We start from the raw sequence: 20199 nt of genomic DNA on the forward strand, positions 1-20199 counted from the left end.
ATCACCACCCCCAAAATTAAGGAAGTGAGTCTTGCATTCAGTTAAGAGTTTTGCTAACAGAAGTAAAAAGATGAACAAAGAAATGAAAGACAGGAACAGAAATGAAATCATGCTTGGTGAATTTGAGGAAAAGTAAGAAAAGATCAATAGACTATACTGGGTGAGCAATGGGAAAGGAAAAGGTGACAAATTTAGAGAGATAGCAGGTACCAGATCTAATAAAGAATTTGGATTTCATTCTATGAAATGGAAGGCCAGGAGGTCTACTCCAAAGGAGTGAAATCATCTGATTCAAGTTTAAGAGCAATCACTCTGATTGTGGTAGGTAAAAGCCTCTGCTAGGTTTTGCTGCATAACAGACCCCTCCTTCTCGTCCCTGACCCACAGAATCTCAGTGGTTTGGAGGCACAAAGGCTTATTTCTCATTCAGGTTAGATGTTGGCTGTTGCTGATTGATACTGTCTATAATCCATGGAAAGAACAGCCCAATCTGTGATACCACTGGGCTCATGGCAGAGGAGGAAGAGAAATGGCAGGATCACATGGTGGCTCTTAAAGTCTCTGTGTTCAGTATGTCAATTTTACACACATTTTACTGGCTAAAACGAAAGACATAACCATGTCTGTTGTCAACAGATCTCACAGGAAGGAATATGGGAACGATGTTGAAACCTACAAAAGCAGTCATTGCAGAGGTTTTTGGGTCAGGATGATAGAGGTAGACATGCTGAGATGTGGTTATATTTTGGATAAATTTTGGACTACATTGCTGACTATCAAAAGATAGGAGAGAAAGAGAAGTCAAGAATGGCTCTAATATGTTTTGCATTTAACTGATACAATAGAGACAAATTTATGAAATAAAAAACTAGCTCTTTCTGATTCACAATTAACACCTATTTTCTTTACAATCACCTATTTGCAGTTATTTTGAGGGCTTTGCTCTTTAGTGGTTAAGGCCGTTAACTGCATGAGAGTTATTGCAGTGGTTAAGAGCATAAACTCTAGAGTCAGGTAAACTTCCCTGGGGTTTCTTGGATTCTCCTCTTTGTGACCTTGGGCAAATTGGTTATCTCAGAGCCTCCATTTTATAATCTGTATAATAGTGAATAATGTTTTCCTTAGAGAATGTTTACAGCATGAGTTAAAATACATGTCCAGACCATAATAAATGCCCATTTAGTGGTATCTCTAACCATGGTAGCTCTGATAACTGTTTGTTATCAGTAAGAGTCTAAAAGGGAAGGTTTAACGTGAGTGAGGAGGGGGGCACCAGCATGGTAAGGAACCTGAGTTGATTTAAGAATATTGGCTCATCGTGAGATGAGTCCTTTACTTTTTCTCCCTAGGTCCTTACAACAGGCTTGTGGAATGAGGCTTATCTCCCTCACTTTACTTATCAGCAAGCCAATGCACAGAGGCATTAAGTGATTTCTCCCAAGGTCACACAGTTTGTAAAGCTAAGAAGTTAAATTCAAAGGCAAGCCTGCTTGAATCTGCAGCTTGTCCTCAAATCAAGAATTTAAAGTCTTGGTGTTGCTTGCTATTTATAGTGCACTTATTTTTGATGGCATCAACTATCATAAAAGTTAAACTGATAATGTATGAAAGGCAATCTGTGAATTCACTTCTAAGAAACACTGAGAGTGATTCTTTTGCTCCATGCAGGCAAATCCTTCTCAGAGGATATATGCAAATGTAGTACAGAATTAGAAAGCCTTATTTATACTCTGGGGCCAGGGAAATAGCTTTCTCACATGGATATAAAGAAAGCTATGCATTGTTTAAGGAAGGTAGAGAAGATAGTGGAAAAGTCTCAGGCATAAGGAACGAGAGTGGAAATTTCTACTTGAAAGGAGACTATGGAAAGAATAAACGGAACTGAAAAAACAAACGAATGAGTATACCAATTTAATAAGAAAAACATATTGAAAACCTGGTGCCCAAAAGTGGTTGGATATGCATTGCAATCTGGTCCTTCATACATTACTCTAGGAGATCAAAGATGAAAAATAATTTGGAGAAATGCAGATTATAAAAATATTCATATTCTTTACTTCAATAATTTCCTTCTGAGAATTCATTCCTGGAAAGTGATTCAAAATACTAGAAAAAAAGGGAGATGTTCTTTGTGGAACTATTTGAACGATAGCTCCTTAAATATGTCTGTCCAACAGTTGGGTATGTTTAAATCAATTATAATACTACTGCTCCCTAGAATTTTATACAGCTAATAAAGCTGTATATAATTTTTTTAAAAAAACACAGATCAAAGAATGAAGTACTAACACATGCTACAACATGGATGAACCTCAAAAGCACGCTACAGAAAAGGTGCCAGACCATTAAAGACTACTTATCATATGATCCCATTTATCTGAAATGTTTGGGATAGGCCAATCTGTGGAGACAGAAAGTAGATTAGTGGTTGCCTTGAGCAGGGTGCATGGGAGGGAGCTGGGGAAACAGGAAGTGACTGCTAATGGGTACCTGGTTTCTTTTGGTGGTGATAAAAATGCCGTGATTTAGATTGGGGTGATGGTTGCACAACTCTGTGACTATACTAAAAACCATTCAGTTGTACACTTTAAATGGTTGCATTGTATCTCAGTAAGGTTATATCTCAATAACAATGTTAAAAAAATACAAGTATTTACAAAAAGGAAAACCAAGTTATACAAACAAATGAAAAACAAACTAGAAGTAAACATAACCAAAGGCCAACAGTGGTTTGGTTCAAAGGGTGCATTTATGGATAAAAATTTTTGCCTTCTCTAGTCCAAATTTTTTATGATGTGATTAGATTTCTTCTTTCATTAAAAAAATACGTATATATAATTAGCAAATTGAAGAACCACTGTCTTTTATCATCGTGCCTCTGCCTCCACCAAACCAGTCTTCTTTCTTTCTACTTTGTTAAGTCAAGATTCAGAAAATTTAAGGGCATCTGGGTGGCTCAGTTTATTAAACGACCAACTGATTTTGGCTCGGGTCATGATCTCAGGGTCCTGGGATTGAGCCCCACATCAAGGCTCCTTGCTCAACGAGAAGCGTGTTTCTCTATCTCTCTCTCTTCCCCTTTCCTTCTGCCCTGGACCCTGCTCATGCTCTCTCTCTCTCTCTCTCTCTAAGATAAATAAATCTTAAAAAAAAAAAAAAATCAAAATTTATATATAGTGCGGCAGCTTGCACAAAACCCTGCTAGCCATTCAGGCCTTTCCATACAATTCTATGAACGAAAAAGACAACCATGTTAATGGGTACAACCCCAAAGGGAAAACATATATACACATTAGAATTCTGGCATATTGAATATACCTATGTTTTCATTTTTTAGGAAGTAATAGAAGCAATTGCTGAGTGTGCATTTAAGACGTCACCTTTTCCAATTCTGCTTTCATTTGAGAACCACGTAGATTCGTAAGTATTCCACACATCCAATGGGAGATCTTTTTCCCAAATAGTGCATGTTTAACAGTTGTGCATCAGATTTAAGATTATTTGATTTATTAATGGTGTTCCTCAGTTGTGCTATGTCTTAAGGGTCATGTTTTCATCTGCATATGTTGGGATTCATTAGCTCAAATCTCATTAACATTACAATAATCCACTGGACTTGTGGAATCTATTTTCAGGCCACGGTAGGATTTTAAATTAAGGACTCCTCTTTTTGCAACACTGTGGAATAACGCATGCCTCAGTGGGACACTGAGTGGGACACTCTATAATCCTCCTTCATTAGCTCCTTCTATTACATGCAAATTTATAGTCCACATGAAAATGGCCATTTCTGCACATGCTGGAGCTGGTGGAGGGAAAGCTGTAAATTGTATTCTGCACTTAACACAGAACTAAGACCACCTAATGCTCCCTCCTTCCTCTTCCCATCGGTTTCCCTTGTTAGTATTTGCAAATGTGGTTCTATTTCAAAATAGCCTGCACTTATTGCTAAGCCACACAAAGAAAAGACACTTTTGACTTATCTTTTATATTCATTTTATCAGAAAATGCCAGAGTAAGACACATTTATATCTAAAATATGGGCACAAGTTTACACTATAGTTACTCTTTTTAAAGTGCTTCAAAATGAAAGATCTTCTCTATAGTGAATCCAAATTCAAGAAACTAAAATTCTACTCCATGGAATAAATGTCTGAAGGTGTAGTATTGACCACCTTTGCACAAAAAAGAGTATTTGTGATGCCCTCTCTTCCACTTCAATGACCTAAGCCAGATGTCTCAACTAAAAGCCAACATCTCCTGTCCTAATGTGACTCATGGTTTCTTTCTTTACCCTTTGTTGTATTGAAAGTCTTTCCCAGGTCATTGATTGATTCCCTTTGTTCAACTAATTTTGCAATGCATACTTCAATTAAACTAATTTTTAAAGAATTCACTAAAATCTTAAAGAAACAGTTTGGTCGTGAGGAAATTCAGCTTGAGGAATTTCCAAGTCCTTAAATGTGATCATTTGTTAATGTATAGATGGAGAGACACCTTATTTTGAAGTAACCAATTGTATAATTATCTGTATTTCTAGTTTGCCCTTAGGAAATCCATATTACATTTGCCAGCTCTTGGTTCTGTTTTGCTGGGAAACAGTCAGCCAATGAATGATTTAATCATTTGGCAGATAGTTTTTCTAACAGTTCTGAAGGGGCAGTTGAAGAGAAAAGAATTGATTCTGTTTCATTGCTATCTCCCTTCGAACTCAAGGGAGTGCCTCCTTTAGATGCTGTATTTAATACCTCATTTGCTGTGACAACCCTGACTTGCACATGAGCATTTTCTCATCTCTGCCTATCCATTTGTAATTGGGCTCTAACAGTGCTTTCACACCTTTCTTTTAGGCACTGTAGTTCTCAGACTTGTTGGTGTATTATGTCCTTTTTCAAGAAATATCTCCAAATCTCGCACATTTATTTTCTTCAAGAAATGTTTCTATATAAATTAGAGAAGATGAAACGCCATAGCCCCATTCTTGATTGTCACAGCTGCTTCACTGAGCTTTCCTATAAGGTAACCAGGGAGGTATCAACAACCACTACCACTGCAAACAAAGTAACAGCTAATATTATTGCATTTATATTATGTGTGGAGCAGCCTTACAGGTGTAAGTTCATGTAATCCTCATCACAAACCCAGGTGTCCCTCGGAATAAATACTATTATGGTAATCGTTATTTTGCAGATGTTGAAACTGAGCCCCCAAAAGAGTGAGTAACTTACCCAAGGCTGTGCAGCTAAAAGGTAACAGAGCTGAAATTCAGATCTGGCTGGTCTGGCTTCAGAAATCACACATTTAACCAACACTATCCCCACCCCTAAGCAGATGCCTCTGGAGCCTTCAAAATATTGAATTAAGACAATGAGAGCATCCGCAAGGCAACTGTCTGTAGATATTCACTTTTATGTGGCTTGTGACCCTTAACCACAGGACATTTTTTGTGGTTTTCAACACCAAACATACAGAGAGCTAAAACAGGGCGTGAAAACTAAATCTTGAGTTGCACACAAAAGCAAAAAGTATCATGATACTGTCCCTTCTGGTTTAAAAATGAGATATTTAGCTATTAAAAGTTTATTAATAATTTATAGGTAACCAAAGAAAATAGGAAAATAACTTTCCCAGGATGCCTAAACCATTGAGATAAGCTCATGACAGTGAAATAGCAAGATACGGAAATCTATTGGGGAAGTCTCTTTGCTTCATGTTTCCATTGTCTTCTAGTTTCACATGCCAAAATTGCTCAGTTTCAATCCTCTCCTGGGGGGCACTATCAAACACCCAAAGAAAATCTTAAGTTTTTTATCTTTGCTGGTAAAACCCCGTGCTTGAAATGTGGGCCACCTCATCTCATTGCTGAACTTGGTGGCAGACATCATTCTTCACTTGCAGCTCTCTTTCCCACTAAACCTAGAAATAAATCTCAGAATCCTTCTCAACACAGTGGCCAGGAGACAACCTCCCTCCCCGCCCCCCCCCCCCAAAAAAAAGATATCTGCAACCTATTTACCATCTCTGGTGGACCATTTTATTCTCCCATGTGCTGCATATACAAAATGCCAGATTCAGAACCGTGTGCTTCAGGCTGCTTCCAGCCGCATCTCCCAAACAAACTCATGCTGGAAGAAAGGAAGAAATCCACTGGATTTTCTGGCTTTCTCTCCAAATACTCGAAATGACCTACCTACAAACAACAAAGAGAATCTGCCATTCCATTAGCTGCTGACAACTCATCCTTCTCCACATGCTACATCAGAATCCCATAAAATGCAGATTCCTGAGCAGCATTCCCATACTTGATTTGAATGTGTAGAAGTGAGGCTTTGAAATCTTGAAAGAAAAAAAAAGTCCTAGTTAACTCTAATTCCTCCACCTAATTTGTGAGTTAGAATTTCCATTAAAAGAATTTTACACTGAATTTGAGCAAAATAACCCCTAGTTCTGGTTCAGCCACAGATAATACGAGATTTTAGACAAGGTCCTTAATTTCCATGGGTTATAGCTTCCTCCTCTATAAAGAAGGTTTTTTTAGTTCAATGTGGAGGACTTACACCATGACATTTTATGGGACATGATCCTCGGTCAGAAAACTGACCATTGGGCCAGGTGCTTACATTTTAGGAGTATGTTAATATGTTCAGACATCCCTGCTATGTCTTAAAGCTCCAAATGTGTTTGTATTTCCTATCATCTCATCTCCACAGTAGCTGATGTGAATGTTCTAAGGGCTTCAGGATTTTTTTTCTTGCTCTCTAACTACAATGTGAATGTCTTTTATTTCTGCAATTTTAACCCACAAAGTTTCTGTGTTTTTCTCTGACTTTCTCTATTCACTATACTCTCTGCTCTGATTTGGTTCCCTGTGAGATGGATGTGTGTGTCTGTGGAGAATATGAGGAGCCTGATTACCAAGTAGCACATTTCACTTTTTCTTAGAAAACTACCTCTTTTCATCTCCGTTGACTTTGAAGCAAATTTTAAAACATCAGATTTAGATCTTTGCACTTCAGAGTGATTGATCCGTGGACCAGCAGCATCTGCATCATTTAGGAGCTTAGTAGAAATGCAGAATTGGGTCAGGTGGCTGGCTCAGTAGATAGAGCATGTGACTCTTGATCTCGAGTTATGAATTCGAGCCCCACTTCAAGTTTGGGTAGAAATGCAGAATCTCAGGCCCCACACTGATGTTGCCTGGGAAGTGTCCTTTTCTTAAGACACCAGGTAATTTGGATGAAGTGTCAGAATGTTGCTTTAAACAGTGTGGTCCACTAACTACCTACATCAGAGCTACCTGTAGGCTTGTTACAAATACAGGTTCCAGAATTCCTCTCCCAATTCAGGGCCAGGCCCTAGGCCCTACCACCTGCAGCATTAACAGCTCAGGTGATTCTTTAGTGGAATCAGGGAAGAGTTTGCTCCAACAAAATCCTTCCGAGGGCCTGGTTTGGGGACGGCCTGACAAAGGACAAAGGATTCAGCCTATCACCTGCTTAGGGACACCTGGAACATTGCCTCAAAATCCCTGCACTGGTATGAATATGGATCCCCTAAAAATTCTGAAGCCAGGGTATTAGGGTAAAGCTCTCTTTTTACTCCAGGTCTCTGATCAAAGGAACTTGGAGCTCCCAAATTCCAAACCTCAAGAAAAATGTCATGACTTCATCACCTATTGACGCACTTTAATTTACCACAACAGTTCTCAAACTTGAGCATGCTTCAGAATCATCTAGAGGGTCTTTGAAGACCCCTGTGCCCCACTTGTCCATACATCTTGACTCAGAACCTGCATGAGAGGCCCTAAATCTGCATTTCTGACCAGCTCTGGGTGCTGTTGATGCTACTGGTCCACAGACCACACTTGGAGTAGCTAAGCTCTGTGACACTCAGTAGCGTCATTCTGTGAAAGTAAAATGGAGAGTTTGGACAGTTTCTCTTGTGCAGCCAGGAGGTGTTGGCCGGGCACAGTGGGCTTGTCTCAGCTACAGCCACAGAGCCAGCTGGCTTGGTTGAGCCACTGGGCTAGCTATCCTTGGAGCAACAGAGTCTGAACAGGATGCCCAGGGCTGCTCTGCCAAATCAGCTGCTTCCCTGCTTGCTCCCCAACTTCTATTGAGCTGACCTTAAGCAGTCATCCCATGCTTTTCAGGATCAGTTCTCTGGATGGCAGGTTTTCTTCTCTCCCTAATCCTGGTGAGGAATAATCTGAAGGCTGCATAAACCACACAGTAAAATCTTCTATAAGTCAAGAAAGGTAGATGAGAAGGTGGGAGGTTGTTATGCAGGGCTTTGCAAGTTCCGTGAATCTCTTCTTTGCCTCTCCCTGCAGTTTCAACAAAGCAATGACCTCTCTGAACCTCAGAGAACTCATGTGATCCCCAAAATATATGCCTTTAAAAAGGATATAAAGAGTGATTTTCCCTGTAGACCATGGCAATATGATTTGAATCCCCCAGAGCACCCCTTCCCAGGGGAAAACAAAAAACAAAAAACAGTCCGTGATCCAGTCTTAACAGTTACAGAAGAGAGAAAGAAAATAAGAATCACATTTTATAATCAATTTGAATTGTAGTAAAGAAGGGTTTTTTATCATTTACTTATTCTTACTACAATCCCAGTTCTGCTCAAATGTATTAACATTACCTCATGCAGAGACAACTATTGAAAATCAAGTTTGGCAGCCTGTAGATCAAACTCACAGTCCATAAAACCCAATGGAACTGGATACCTTTATAATGATATTTAACATTCTACAGAATAAGGAAAAAATGTTATTGCTTTTAAAAGGTCAAAGGAAGCAGGAGTATTGAAAGATGTGGATGTTCCCTCGTATCAACTGTATTTATGTGTCACCAAGTATACAAGTTGTCCGGTCTAGCTGGCGGATGCTGTCTCATAACCCTGGATCATCTTACGTTTGCCCCACTCTTTGAACGCCTCAAAGGCATTTGGCATGCATTACCTCACTTCATCTTCTTGGCACCTTCTGTCCTTTTCCAAGAACAGTTATTATTCTCATTTTATAGATCCAGAGTGGTTAAGAGCCTGGAGCTCAGGTCAGCAACCCTACAGCTCTAGCCTTTGTCTATCAGATCAGATTAGGCTGACACCACCTATGCTGCCCTATTATGCATGTAGCAGTTGCATACAACTTTCCCCAATGTGCCTGCTTCTTTTTCTTTCCTCTAGGATCCCCTCCCAAGTAGACACTCTTCTGCCTGACTGCTCTTCTATGTTTTGAGATTCTCTCTCTCTGTCTCTCTGTCTCTCATTCTATCTCTCTCTTTCTCCTGCCCTTCCTCTGCTCTCTTCTCTCACCTCCTTAAAAACACTCCTTTGCAGTTAGCTTTCTGCAGGTTAGGCAAATCTCAATCAAGAATTCACACAGAGGCATGAATGAGTTCTGCCCCCAAGGTCTTACATTTGACTTAGAATCAGGAAATTGAACAAAAGGGATTGAGTCCATAATTCTGAGACCTTCAAGAATCCAGTGAATGGCAAATGACGTGCTGTCCTCTGCATCTGTGTCTATGGAGGCCAGCCTTAGGAATAGCCTTCACTGTCTACCTACCTGCGTGTGGTATTCAAATTTCCAGAAGGCAGGATAATAAACAAGGGGTTTAGAATGATAAATACTAATCCTGAAGGGTAAGATGAGGGAATAATCTCGTTCTGTAATTAACAACACAGTGTAATCCCATCCAAACTCTTTAAATAAGCCTCCTTGTTTCCTTTCTTTCTTTCTCATTTCCCTCAGCCCAAAGCAGCAAGCCAAGATGGCGGAGTATTGCCGACTGATCTTTGGAGATGCTCTTCTCATGGAACCACTGGAAAAATACCCAGTAAGCAGTTTCAAGGTTTACCCCCAAGGAATGTGCATATTAATGACCACAGTTAGGAGGAGGCTTCCTTACATCCTTTCCATGTTTGTGTTTCTCAGTAAGATTAATTCAGTTGATAATGAAGTCTGACCCAGAGGAAACCGGCAGTGTACCCTACTGAGGGTGGAAGACCTGCATCCTTCCTCGGCCTCTTCCCGACCTTTTCCCGTACTCTGTCTTCTCCCTCCCCCTCTGCCAGACGTGACTGGCAGGACTACAGAATTCCCACAGTCACAGTCAGCTGCAGAGACACTCCGGGCAGACAGGGCTATGATCACCAACTAGGAACCTCATCACACCCTTTGAGAGATATGGTTCAGCAAAATGAGACAGTGCAGGTGGCACAATGACACCTCCATCTGGCCGTGCACCCAGTCCTCACTTCCTCGCATGTGCCTTTTCCTGGTACTCCGGCCTCCTGTTGCCCTGGTAGCATCCCTGCTTTGGGAGAGAAAGCTGTAGGAATATCTTAAAGTCGCCTCTCCCCTCTTGAACCCTTTTTCCTAGACTCCACACATTCTTACATGGATTCATACCAATCCCCAGACCCCTTGCAAACAAAGAAAAAAGGACCAGCATACGGGAGTTCACTGAACTTTCTAAAAATAACCCATCTTAGGACTTGCACACATGCTCTCTGATACAATATCTAACAACTCTTTCATGGGAAATTGATTTTCTCATTAGATGTGCAAAGCTTGAAACACAAGAAATAAGGCTTGCAAATAAGGGTAGCTTGAATCTCAGGGCTGCTGCAAGGAAATGTGAAACTGCCAGTCCACTTCTGCTGATGCCAAGGACATGTGCAGCTTAGTTACCTAGTTCCGGATTGCGGGGGGAGGGATTGCTCCTTTTAAACTGCATCTGAATTGTTGATCCTATATCCTTTCCTGTAAGTTCCTGCCCGTCTTTACCAACCGTTCCTGACAGATGCCACACTAATTGGCTTCCCTTCTTTGAAAATCCAGGACAGGGCCTTCCTCTCCATCCTAAATTACCAAAACAGTTGGACTTACAGTCTACAGAAAACTCGGGAAACTTTGGGTTAACAAATCTCCCAGTACATTTCAATGGTCTTATTCATGGAGATTTCATTGTGCAAAAAGAAGATTTCGGTAGTTAAAATATGCCTTTCATGTGAAAAATAAAGAACCATGAAGCATAAAGACACACTTAGAACAGTTTACTGATCTGTACTGAAGGTAGCAATGGATAATATAGGAGCTCTTGGTGTCCAACCCTGTTCTGGGGGTTTGGGGAGGGAGGCCAAAAGAAAGAGGCAATATTTTTTTTTTAAGATTTTATTTGTAAGTAATCTCTACACCCAATGTGGTCTCAAACTCAAACCCCCAGATCAAGAGTTGCACACTTTTTGGACTGAGCCAGTGAGGCGCCCCTAACAGGGCAATATTTTTAAAGAAGGTGCTCTTCTTTTCCATTAGCTGGAATCTGGAGTTCCTCTTCCAAGCCCTATGGATTTAATGTACAAAATTTTGGTGAAAAATAAGAAGAAATCCCACAAGTCTTCAGAAGGAAGTGGCAAAAAGAAGCTCTCAGAACAAGTCTCCAACACGTACAGTGACTCCTCCAGCATGTTTGAGCCCTCATCTCCAGGAGCCGGTGAGGAGGTGGTGGGCCCTTGTTCCCTATCATGTGTGGGTTTAAGAATTGCGGCTCTAACTTAAGTTAGAAAGGGTTTTAACATTCATATTTGGGAATACGTTAAAACGGTCTTGGAGAAGTCACTAAAACTATGCAAATGTATGATCTCCAGTTCTGTAGGTAGGAAGGCCCACTTGGGTCTCACTAGGCTAAATTCTAGGTGTCAGCAGAGTGGCTTTCCTTTCTGGAGGCTTTAGGGAATCCTATTCCTTGTTTGTTTCAGCTTTAGAGGCCACCTACATTTGTCGGTTTATGGCCAGCAATGTCCCATCTCACTTCTGTCATCATATCACCCTCTGACCACAGCCAAGAGAAGTCCTTTGCTTTTAGGAACGCATACCATAACTTTGGACTTATTTGGATAACCCGGGATAATCTCCAGCTCAGGTTCCTTAATTTAATCTGTCTGCAAAGTCCCTCTTGCCATATATTCATAGGACATAAGACATATTCCCAAGTCACGGTCATTTAGGGGAGCCATGATTCTGTCTACCACATTGGCCAAATAATATTTGGAGTGATCACATGATTTTACGCTTCTTAAGGGCAGTAATCCCTTAAATTAACTCAGGTCTTGGCACAAGAAATTCACCAAATGTATTCTCATTGATGATATCCTGAAGAGTTCTGGGCAATTCAACTCATCCATATTTTATAGATCTCTTTTAAAATGTAAAAAGATAAAGTTATTTTAATTATCTATCAAAGCTCCTAGGTGATGCTTAATATCATTAATCTTCCTTTTAGATTTAAGTTGATATAGATTTTTGTGGCTGATGAGAAAAGAATTCCAAGTGGTCACCCCATTTCCTTTGAATTACTTGTCATTTAGTCTGATTTCTCTTCTAGCTTTAATCAGAATCTTGGCAATCAGAAAAGGGCATTAGGAAGCTCTCCTGATTGAGGAGTGAATAAGTGGAGGAAACTTGAAGCTTGAATCTAGGAAGTTCTTCAACAAAAAGCTTAGCTAACATTGGAACAATCACTTTGGAAAACTGGCAGTATTTACGGAAACTGAACATATGCACACCCTCTGCCCCAGGGATTCCACTCCTAGGCATATACCCAACAGAAATGTCACCAAAAGAGATGCACAAGAATTACTCAACACAACACCACTCATAACAGCCAAAAACAGGATACCAACCATCATCAACAGATAAATAAGTTATAGTATTTTTACACCATGAAATAATATTCAGAAATAATAATCTACAATTTCACACAACAATATGGATACATCTCAGAAACATAATGTTTAGTAAAAGAAATCAAATACAAAAAAGTATGATTCAATTCATATAAATTACAAAAACAGGAAGAATTACCCTGTTCAGTTAGAGGTCAGGAAATGGTGATCCTTGAAGAAGTGGCTGGAATCAGATCCACAGGGGCCTCTGGACACTTGTTTTATTTTGCTTCTTGATCTGGGTAACATTTACTAAGGTCTGCTAAGTCAGTGAAAATTCATCACTCTGTACATATATAAGTATGTATACTTTTCTATATAACTATCATTCATCAATTGAAAGATTTCAGAAAAATTTTTAAAATTAAAATAAAAACTCTAGTGCAATCCAGGGGGGCGAGGGGTAGAAGATTGACCAAGACTCTGATTTATCTTTTCTTCTATTTTGCCATCTCAATGGCCAATTTCTTTTATGGTTTTGTTTAAAATCCTTATCAATAGATATTATCCAATTCTTTGAAAGGTTTTTATGAGGGGATAGTTTTTGAATGTGTATTTCAAACATTATTACACAATTCTGAGTCTTTTTTCAAAAATAACTGTTGTTCTCAGTAAGAATGTTCTTTTTGAAAATTTGGAGCAAATATTGTTACGAAGCCACCTACTCCCTAGCACAATTCTTGAACCTCTTGAATCTAGGGAGGAAAGCAAGTCTTCCTTCGCAGGAAGAAACTTGTTTTCCCATATGCCCTTCCCACTACTAGTTCTGTCCCCCTTATTAACTGGATGCATAACACAAATAATGATTTTTACAGGCAGTGAACATTATTGCTTAATACAGAAAAGAGCAGCAATCTGTTAGTAATTCGGTAGATTTCCTAAGCTAGCCTCATGATCTGTTGTGCAATCTTTATTTCAATGGAAAATTTTGGACATTTTAATATGTAGGTAGGCTCTTGAATAATGAGCACTGCTAATTTACCATTTGGTGTGTAGATGGTCTCTGGTAATGAGAACTCAAGTAACTTGAAAAACATGGAATAGTTCTTATTTCAAAAATAATTTACTTATCATGACCTCTGTTGGCCTGGTGCCTCTTCCAGGATTCAGCCCTTAGGCAGTACACTTGTCTTTTTTTTTTTAATTTTTATTTATTTATGATAGTCACAGAGAGAGAGAGACAGAGAGGCAGAGACACAGGCAGAGGGAGAAGCAGGCTCCATGCACTGGGAGCCTGACATGGGATTCGATCCCGGGTCTCCAGGATCGCGCCCTGGGCCAAAGGCAGGCGCCAAACCGCTGCGCCACCCATGGATCCCCAGTACACTTGTCTTAAACCACAAGCACAAGGTAGATTTTCTTACAGTTCAAGGTTTTATGATTTTAAGATCCTTCAAAGATCCTTCTTATAAGGGAGAAACCAGGGCCTCACTCCTAAAGGAAGATAAATTATTTCTTTCCCCTGTAAACCAAAAAATGACCTTATAGAGTATTTGAAATGACTGGTGTATTGTTATGTCCCATGAAGCATTGTGCAAATGGTTTGCCAAGCAAACTTTTAAATTGCTAGATAAGAAGAATCCCCTCTCTAATTAAAAAGAAAAAAAAGTTAAAAAAACTTGGAGCAACACATTTGATTATTAAAAAAAAAAAACTTAAATGTCAACCTCCTAAAAGAACATATCTCTATATAAATATGTTTTCTGTCCAAAATATAATGGATTCCTCTTATTGACTAACACCACAGCAGCATCCTAAAGTGGTTGTATGTGCTTTCTTTTAATTAACAAGCCATAAATAATAAGATGTGTTGGTCCCGAAAATCTTTTCCCTCTAAAGATATTTCATGAATACTTTGCTCACAGCTGTCATTCAGTAGTTGATCAAACTTCGTCAGCCAAATGAAAACATATATAAGCTTCTTTGAAGACTTGCTGTGGACCCTGTGTCATTTATATAGATTGAACTGGGCGGCCAATTTTCGGGAGATTTGAGGCGGGGAGGTCTTTGCAAGTGCAAATTGCCTCATTGTTGAGCCAATATCGCCATCTATTGGGCTTGTCCTGTTATTCCCCTGCGTGAGTGAGTGCCGAAAGAGTGTAGTAAAGTCAAATAATGCCTTCTTTAGTATTTTACTTGAAAATCTTTTTACATAGCTTATGTTATTGGGTCTGATTGAGGCCCAGAGCTGTGGAAGAGTTTAATACCTCATGCTCAAATGAATATTTAAACTAGCAGAATCATCCACCAAATTTTCGGAGAGGAAAAATAATCCATTGAAATGACTGTGTGTTGGCTAAATATGAGGCTGAATTATGTCTGATTGAAGTTGATTTCCATGCATAATTATTTTAAGGGTTCATACATTCTATCCTGCATTTTACTTTTCTGTTTTTTTATTATAAATTCAATTAGCCAATGTATAGTACATCCTTAGTTTCACATGTATTGTTCAATAATGTATAGGTTGTATATAACACCCAGTGCACATCCCATCACATGCCCTCCTTAATGCCCATCACCTAGTTACCCCATCCTCCTACCCAACGGGATATGGCCATTTTCTAAGATATGTTCATTGTTTAGATGACAATACATCCATCATATAAGCCTGCAGGCAAATCATAGGTTTTTGTACGGTAGTCAGACATGCTGCCACAGCCCCACCATTCCTAGCTTATGTGCTTGGCCTTCACTGTGAGGTCTTCTATGGCCTCCTAAAAGTGGCCACAGAATCACTGAGCACTGGCCAAGCATCACATGGAAGAGTCAAGGCTGAGAAAAAGAGGGAAAAGTGGGGAAAGGATAGTTTATCTCTTTTAGGGTCATGGAGACCCTGAAAGGCAATGTACACATCAATATAGTGTGTGTGCCATAGAAAGTTCACTGTTGACAATGCCCTATGGTTTTTAAAAACATACAAAAAATGTTCAGCATTTTCAATAGAATGTGGACATTTTAAATGGCATTCGCAAAAAAACTTGGAGAAAAAAAATTCCATATTCAAAATCCCAGTATAATTCCCTATGTAGTTAAGAAAATTTAAATATCCCAAAGAACAATTTTAAAACCATAAGAGGGCAAAATATCTAAGGAAATTTTTAGTAATGCACCTGTTATTATGTGCTTCAAGCCTTCAAACCTGTTACTTCATGATCTGTTATTAAAATCTGACAGGGGAAGCTGATACCGAGAGTGATGATGATGATGATGATGATGACTGTAAAAAATCTTCTATGGATGAGGTAGGTATTTGGGGACTGACTTCTGGTCTGAGGCACATTCCCTAGTTTGCCCGTCCCGACCCATGTGGATACAGTTCATGGTCACCTTCTGCCATCTAGTGGTCAAAAGAGTCTTAGCTCACATTAAAACTTACCCCTACCCTGTTGGAACATGAAAATGCATGCTGGAGTCAATAGGGAATAAGCGTGGCATTGAGCAAAGTTCTCTATAATACACAGCGCTGCTTAAATTGCCTTACATTAAATGGGGCATCTGGAGGATGAAGTCAAAATTCATGACATCCAAGAGACTGCTTCAATTTTTGAGGCAGTTAAATGCACTGTGAAATGACCCAAAATCCAGAGAAGACATGAGGTTTGGGAGAAATGTTCAGAAATATGACATTCCTTCCATTGTTGTAATTTTGGAACTGCTAGGGAACCTTACTTATGTAAGCTTAAACATTCCAAAGAGCTTCATCAGCTCAGAGATACTCATTACGCAGAGTCTAGAAGTGAATCTGAGATAGGTCAATTGGAATTTTAAAACTTTGTTGTAGCAAAAGTCTTGGTCAAAAAGTTTATATTGAATCTGCTTCCAAATATATTGGAAAGTATCTGTCTCAGGAATAAATAATGAATAATAAGCTGTTCTTATATGATGTTTCCTCTGACACTTATTTCCTTTAATGTGGTCTAAAGTTTTGATTAATTATGTTCCTCTACTAAATTTCAAGTTAATGTCCAGGAGGAACACGATTAACATGCCTAGTAAAGTAGTACTGTCTGATAATTATTTCAATTGTGCATAACTTTTATCAGTGATTCTTGATCATTTAAAATTGTCTTACTAATCGGATGGTCCATTTGCAGATGAATATCAACTCATTAACATTTAACCTAAATATTGCTACAGGAGTTTAAAAAAGAAATCATGTCTCCATGTATTCTGTCTTCTAAAATTGGGAGAAAATATTAGATCAGCCTACAGAGGTCTGTCCCACACCAATACTGTAATATTGGTTTTCTCCTTCCTTAACAAGTTTAGCAAAGTGATATGTAATAGCTAATAATAGCTAAAGTAACATAAGATTTTACTATGTGCCAGGTAATGTTCTGAGCTCTTTCACATCATTTAATTCATTTAATATCTAGATGCTGTTGGGACTGACTGTGTTCTAATTTAATGGTTAAGAAAACTGAGGCCCAGAGCAGTTAAGTAATTTACCCAAGACTGCACAGCTTCTAGGTGGTGGGCTTGGGATTTAAAATTAGGCAAACTGGCTCCAGATCCTTTGCTACTGATTCCCACGTGGAATTGTACTGCTTGCCTACTAGGCACACAGGAATCAAGAAGGCAGGGAGGGATAAATATCTATAAAGAAAAGCAATAGTTGTTCAGCCACTCCAAGTATTTCCACAAGGCACCTTTAAAAAAAATTTTTTTTAGTTCACTGGCAGTCTCCTACAGACTAATTTTCATATTATGCAGTGAATTCTTGATTTCTTGATTTATTAACCTTAGACATCAGCTAAGGAATATATGCTGTGGCAGGTGAAATATGGCTGAATGTTTCTCAAATTGTAACATGAATTTGAATCACCTTAGTAAAATGCAGACTTTGATTTAGGAGGCCAGTGAGCGGTCAGGGCTGAGATCTCCTCATCTCTAACAGGCCCTCTCAGATCCTGCTGCTGGCCTCAGAGCACACTGGGAGCTTCCCCTAAATCTCCCTCCTTCCATCCCACACTTGTGTAACATATGAGCGAATTTTCTCCCGTGATGAATTTTCTATTGGCAATAATCGTTTTCAGAAGAGAAGGGATGATGTTCTCTCTCGTGGGTCACTTTATCGTTGCCTTGGGGAAAAAAGAAAAACGTTGGTAATGTAATGCTGACTCTGGGAATGTTATTTTTATTTCTGCTTTCAGGGGACTGCCGGGAGTGAGGCCATGGCCACAGAAGAGATGTCTAACCTGGTGAACTATATTCAACCAGTCAAGTTTGAGTCATTTGAAATTTCAAAAAGTAAGTTTTCCCTGGAGAAGAATCCCTAATGTAGCATGCAGTTTGAACCCCTAGTGTACTTTCAATACAAGGTAGTAGTTAGAACAAAGAATGTTACCCTTAACAGAACTATTCTGGGAAGTCTTGAATACATGCCTGCGTTGACGACCATAACCAGATGAGAAGGTATTCCATAATGTTTCCCCAAAATTCTTAATAGGGCTGTAGGCCATACATGGTTATCTGAAAGATCCTAGAGTATAGCTAATTGAGAGTTTCACAGTTGTTTCTGTTCAACAACATAATGGGTTCCTTCCGTTATATAAGGACAGTATTGAAATAAACTATCAAAAAAACCCCACAACTATCCATCCCCCAGAAAGGGAGCAACCAGAGATGTGGTTAGCTCTAATAACAAGAAATAGAAAAGTTCACCCACATTCCAATTGTCCATCTTGTTTTATAACATTAACTTCACATCATTTTGTGTTCTTTCTTCATCCAACTATACAGCCATACTGGATGCAAAGAAAAAAAATATAGCACCTTTTCCCCACCTAAAGAAAAGAGCCATTTTATGAAATTGTCCTTTTCTTGATGAATTGTAAGATGCTAGCAAGTGAAGAAAACTTTTGGGATGTTTTAGCTGCTTTTATGAGAGTGCTGTTAAAATCTGAATTTTTGCTTAAATATTGCAGCCTCTTGTAAAGCATAGTTTTATAGATACATCAAAATCTAAGCTTCTACATAACACACTTATGTATAATTGTATTATTTTGCCCAAAGAGCCTCAACTTTGTAGATCTCTACAGTGAGGAATTTAACTTCCAATACGTTTTATATATAAATATTTCAACATCTTTGATTTTTGTAATTACTGATGGGTTTTACCACAAGTTGTTCAATTATAAATGTACTAAAGTAGTTATTTTTATATTTCTATAACTTTCATTGGCTGCAAAAATGAGTTTTCCTAATTCATGAGTCAAAAGCTCCTAGACAAGTAGCCAGGTTGAGAAGGAACGGATGCATTGACATCCTTCAGAGCCTGGTAACAACAGCATGGGCCACAAGTTTACAAACAAGAACTCTTCTTGTGTTTTATAACATTTTATCACTTTTGTACAAAGAATACTGCACATACGTTACAAAAGCACCCACTAAATTGACTGAATTTTGATTAGCAGTCATGCTCAAAATTGTATGGTTGTATGAAAATAGGTTTCTGATGGACCAAAATAAGTGAAGTAAGGGTTTCCTATAGAGTTGATTAAATTGGGGAAGGTAAGGAGATGGATAAAAAGAGTCTAGGAATGATTGAGGGGAGAGAATGAGATTTTAATTATGGAAAGTGGGCATCAAAGAGTGGGAAATGCCTCAAAGGTAACCATTTAAAAACTGAGAGCTGTCAAGATGCTTGGGTGGCTCAGTCACTTGAGCTTCTGACTCTTGGTTTCAGCTCAGGTCTTGATCTCAGGGTCCCAGGAGCTCAGCAGCACTGAGTCTGCTTAAGAGTCTCTTTCTCTCTGTCCCTCCCCCAACTTACACTCCTGCTTTCTTTCTATCTCTTTTAAAATATTTATTTATTTGACAGAGTAAGAGCGAGAGTGAGAGAGAGAAAGAGCATGCACATGCACAAGTGCGGGGAGGGGCATAGGGAGAGGGAGTAACAGCCTCCCCATTGAGGAGGGAGCTGATGCAGGGCTTGATCCCAGGACCCTGGGATCATGACCTGAGCTGAAGGCAGATGCTTAACTAACTGAGCCACCCAGGCACCCCCTTCTCTCTGTTTCTCTCAAATAAATAAATAAAATCTTTTTAAAAATGAAAATAAATTTTAAAAAACACATGAGCGCTGTCTAACCACTCTGAATGACACTTGCCTCAGTATTGTGTGTAACACTTTGGTTTTTAGTTGGAAAGAGGACCGAGAAGCTGTCAGACTCTTAGTCTTTATAAACTAAGGTAACTTTGTTTTGTTTCTTCCATTCTAATTGGCAGTTCGGATTCCACTTTCCAAACATTACTCTTGTACTCTACTCAGACCTCTACCACATGCATCTCTCCGCCCTCTCTTATCTAATCTGAAAATGAGGCCATTAGACTGGAAGATTTCCAAGAATCCTTCTGCTTTGAAATAACCTTGATCCTAAGGTCACGTTAGTTATTTGAACCAAAGAGGTGCATACAAACTGAGGCAATGGCGATGTGGGCATCAAACAGAGTCAGAGA

General features: G+C 39.2%; 1 protein-coding gene across 2 annotated transcripts in view; it reads left to right on the forward strand.

The window, feature by feature from the left end:
- Window positions 1-20199, forward strand: part of PLCB1 (phospholipase C beta 1) — a 679067-nt gene that overhangs the window by 512370 nt on the left and 146498 nt on the right. For both annotated transcript variants that reach the window (XM_041732275.1, XM_041732276.1), the window contains exons 12-16: window positions 3338-3420; window positions 9761-9845; window positions 11327-11504; window positions 15913-15980; window positions 17892-17988. In XM_041732275.1, the coding sequence (XP_041588209.1) occupies window positions 3338-3420; window positions 9761-9845; window positions 11327-11504; window positions 15913-15980; window positions 17892-17988 (511 nt within the window). The remainder of the gene's footprint in view (window positions 1-3337; window positions 3421-9760; window positions 9846-11326; window positions 11505-15912; window positions 15981-17891; window positions 17989-20199) is intronic.

The sequence above is a fragment of the Vulpes lagopus genome, chromosome 18 (genome assembly GCF_018345385.1).
Source record: "Vulpes lagopus strain Blue_001 chromosome 18, ASM1834538v1, whole genome shotgun sequence".
Lineage (NCBI taxonomy): Eukaryota > Metazoa > Chordata > Mammalia > Carnivora > Canidae > Vulpes > Vulpes lagopus.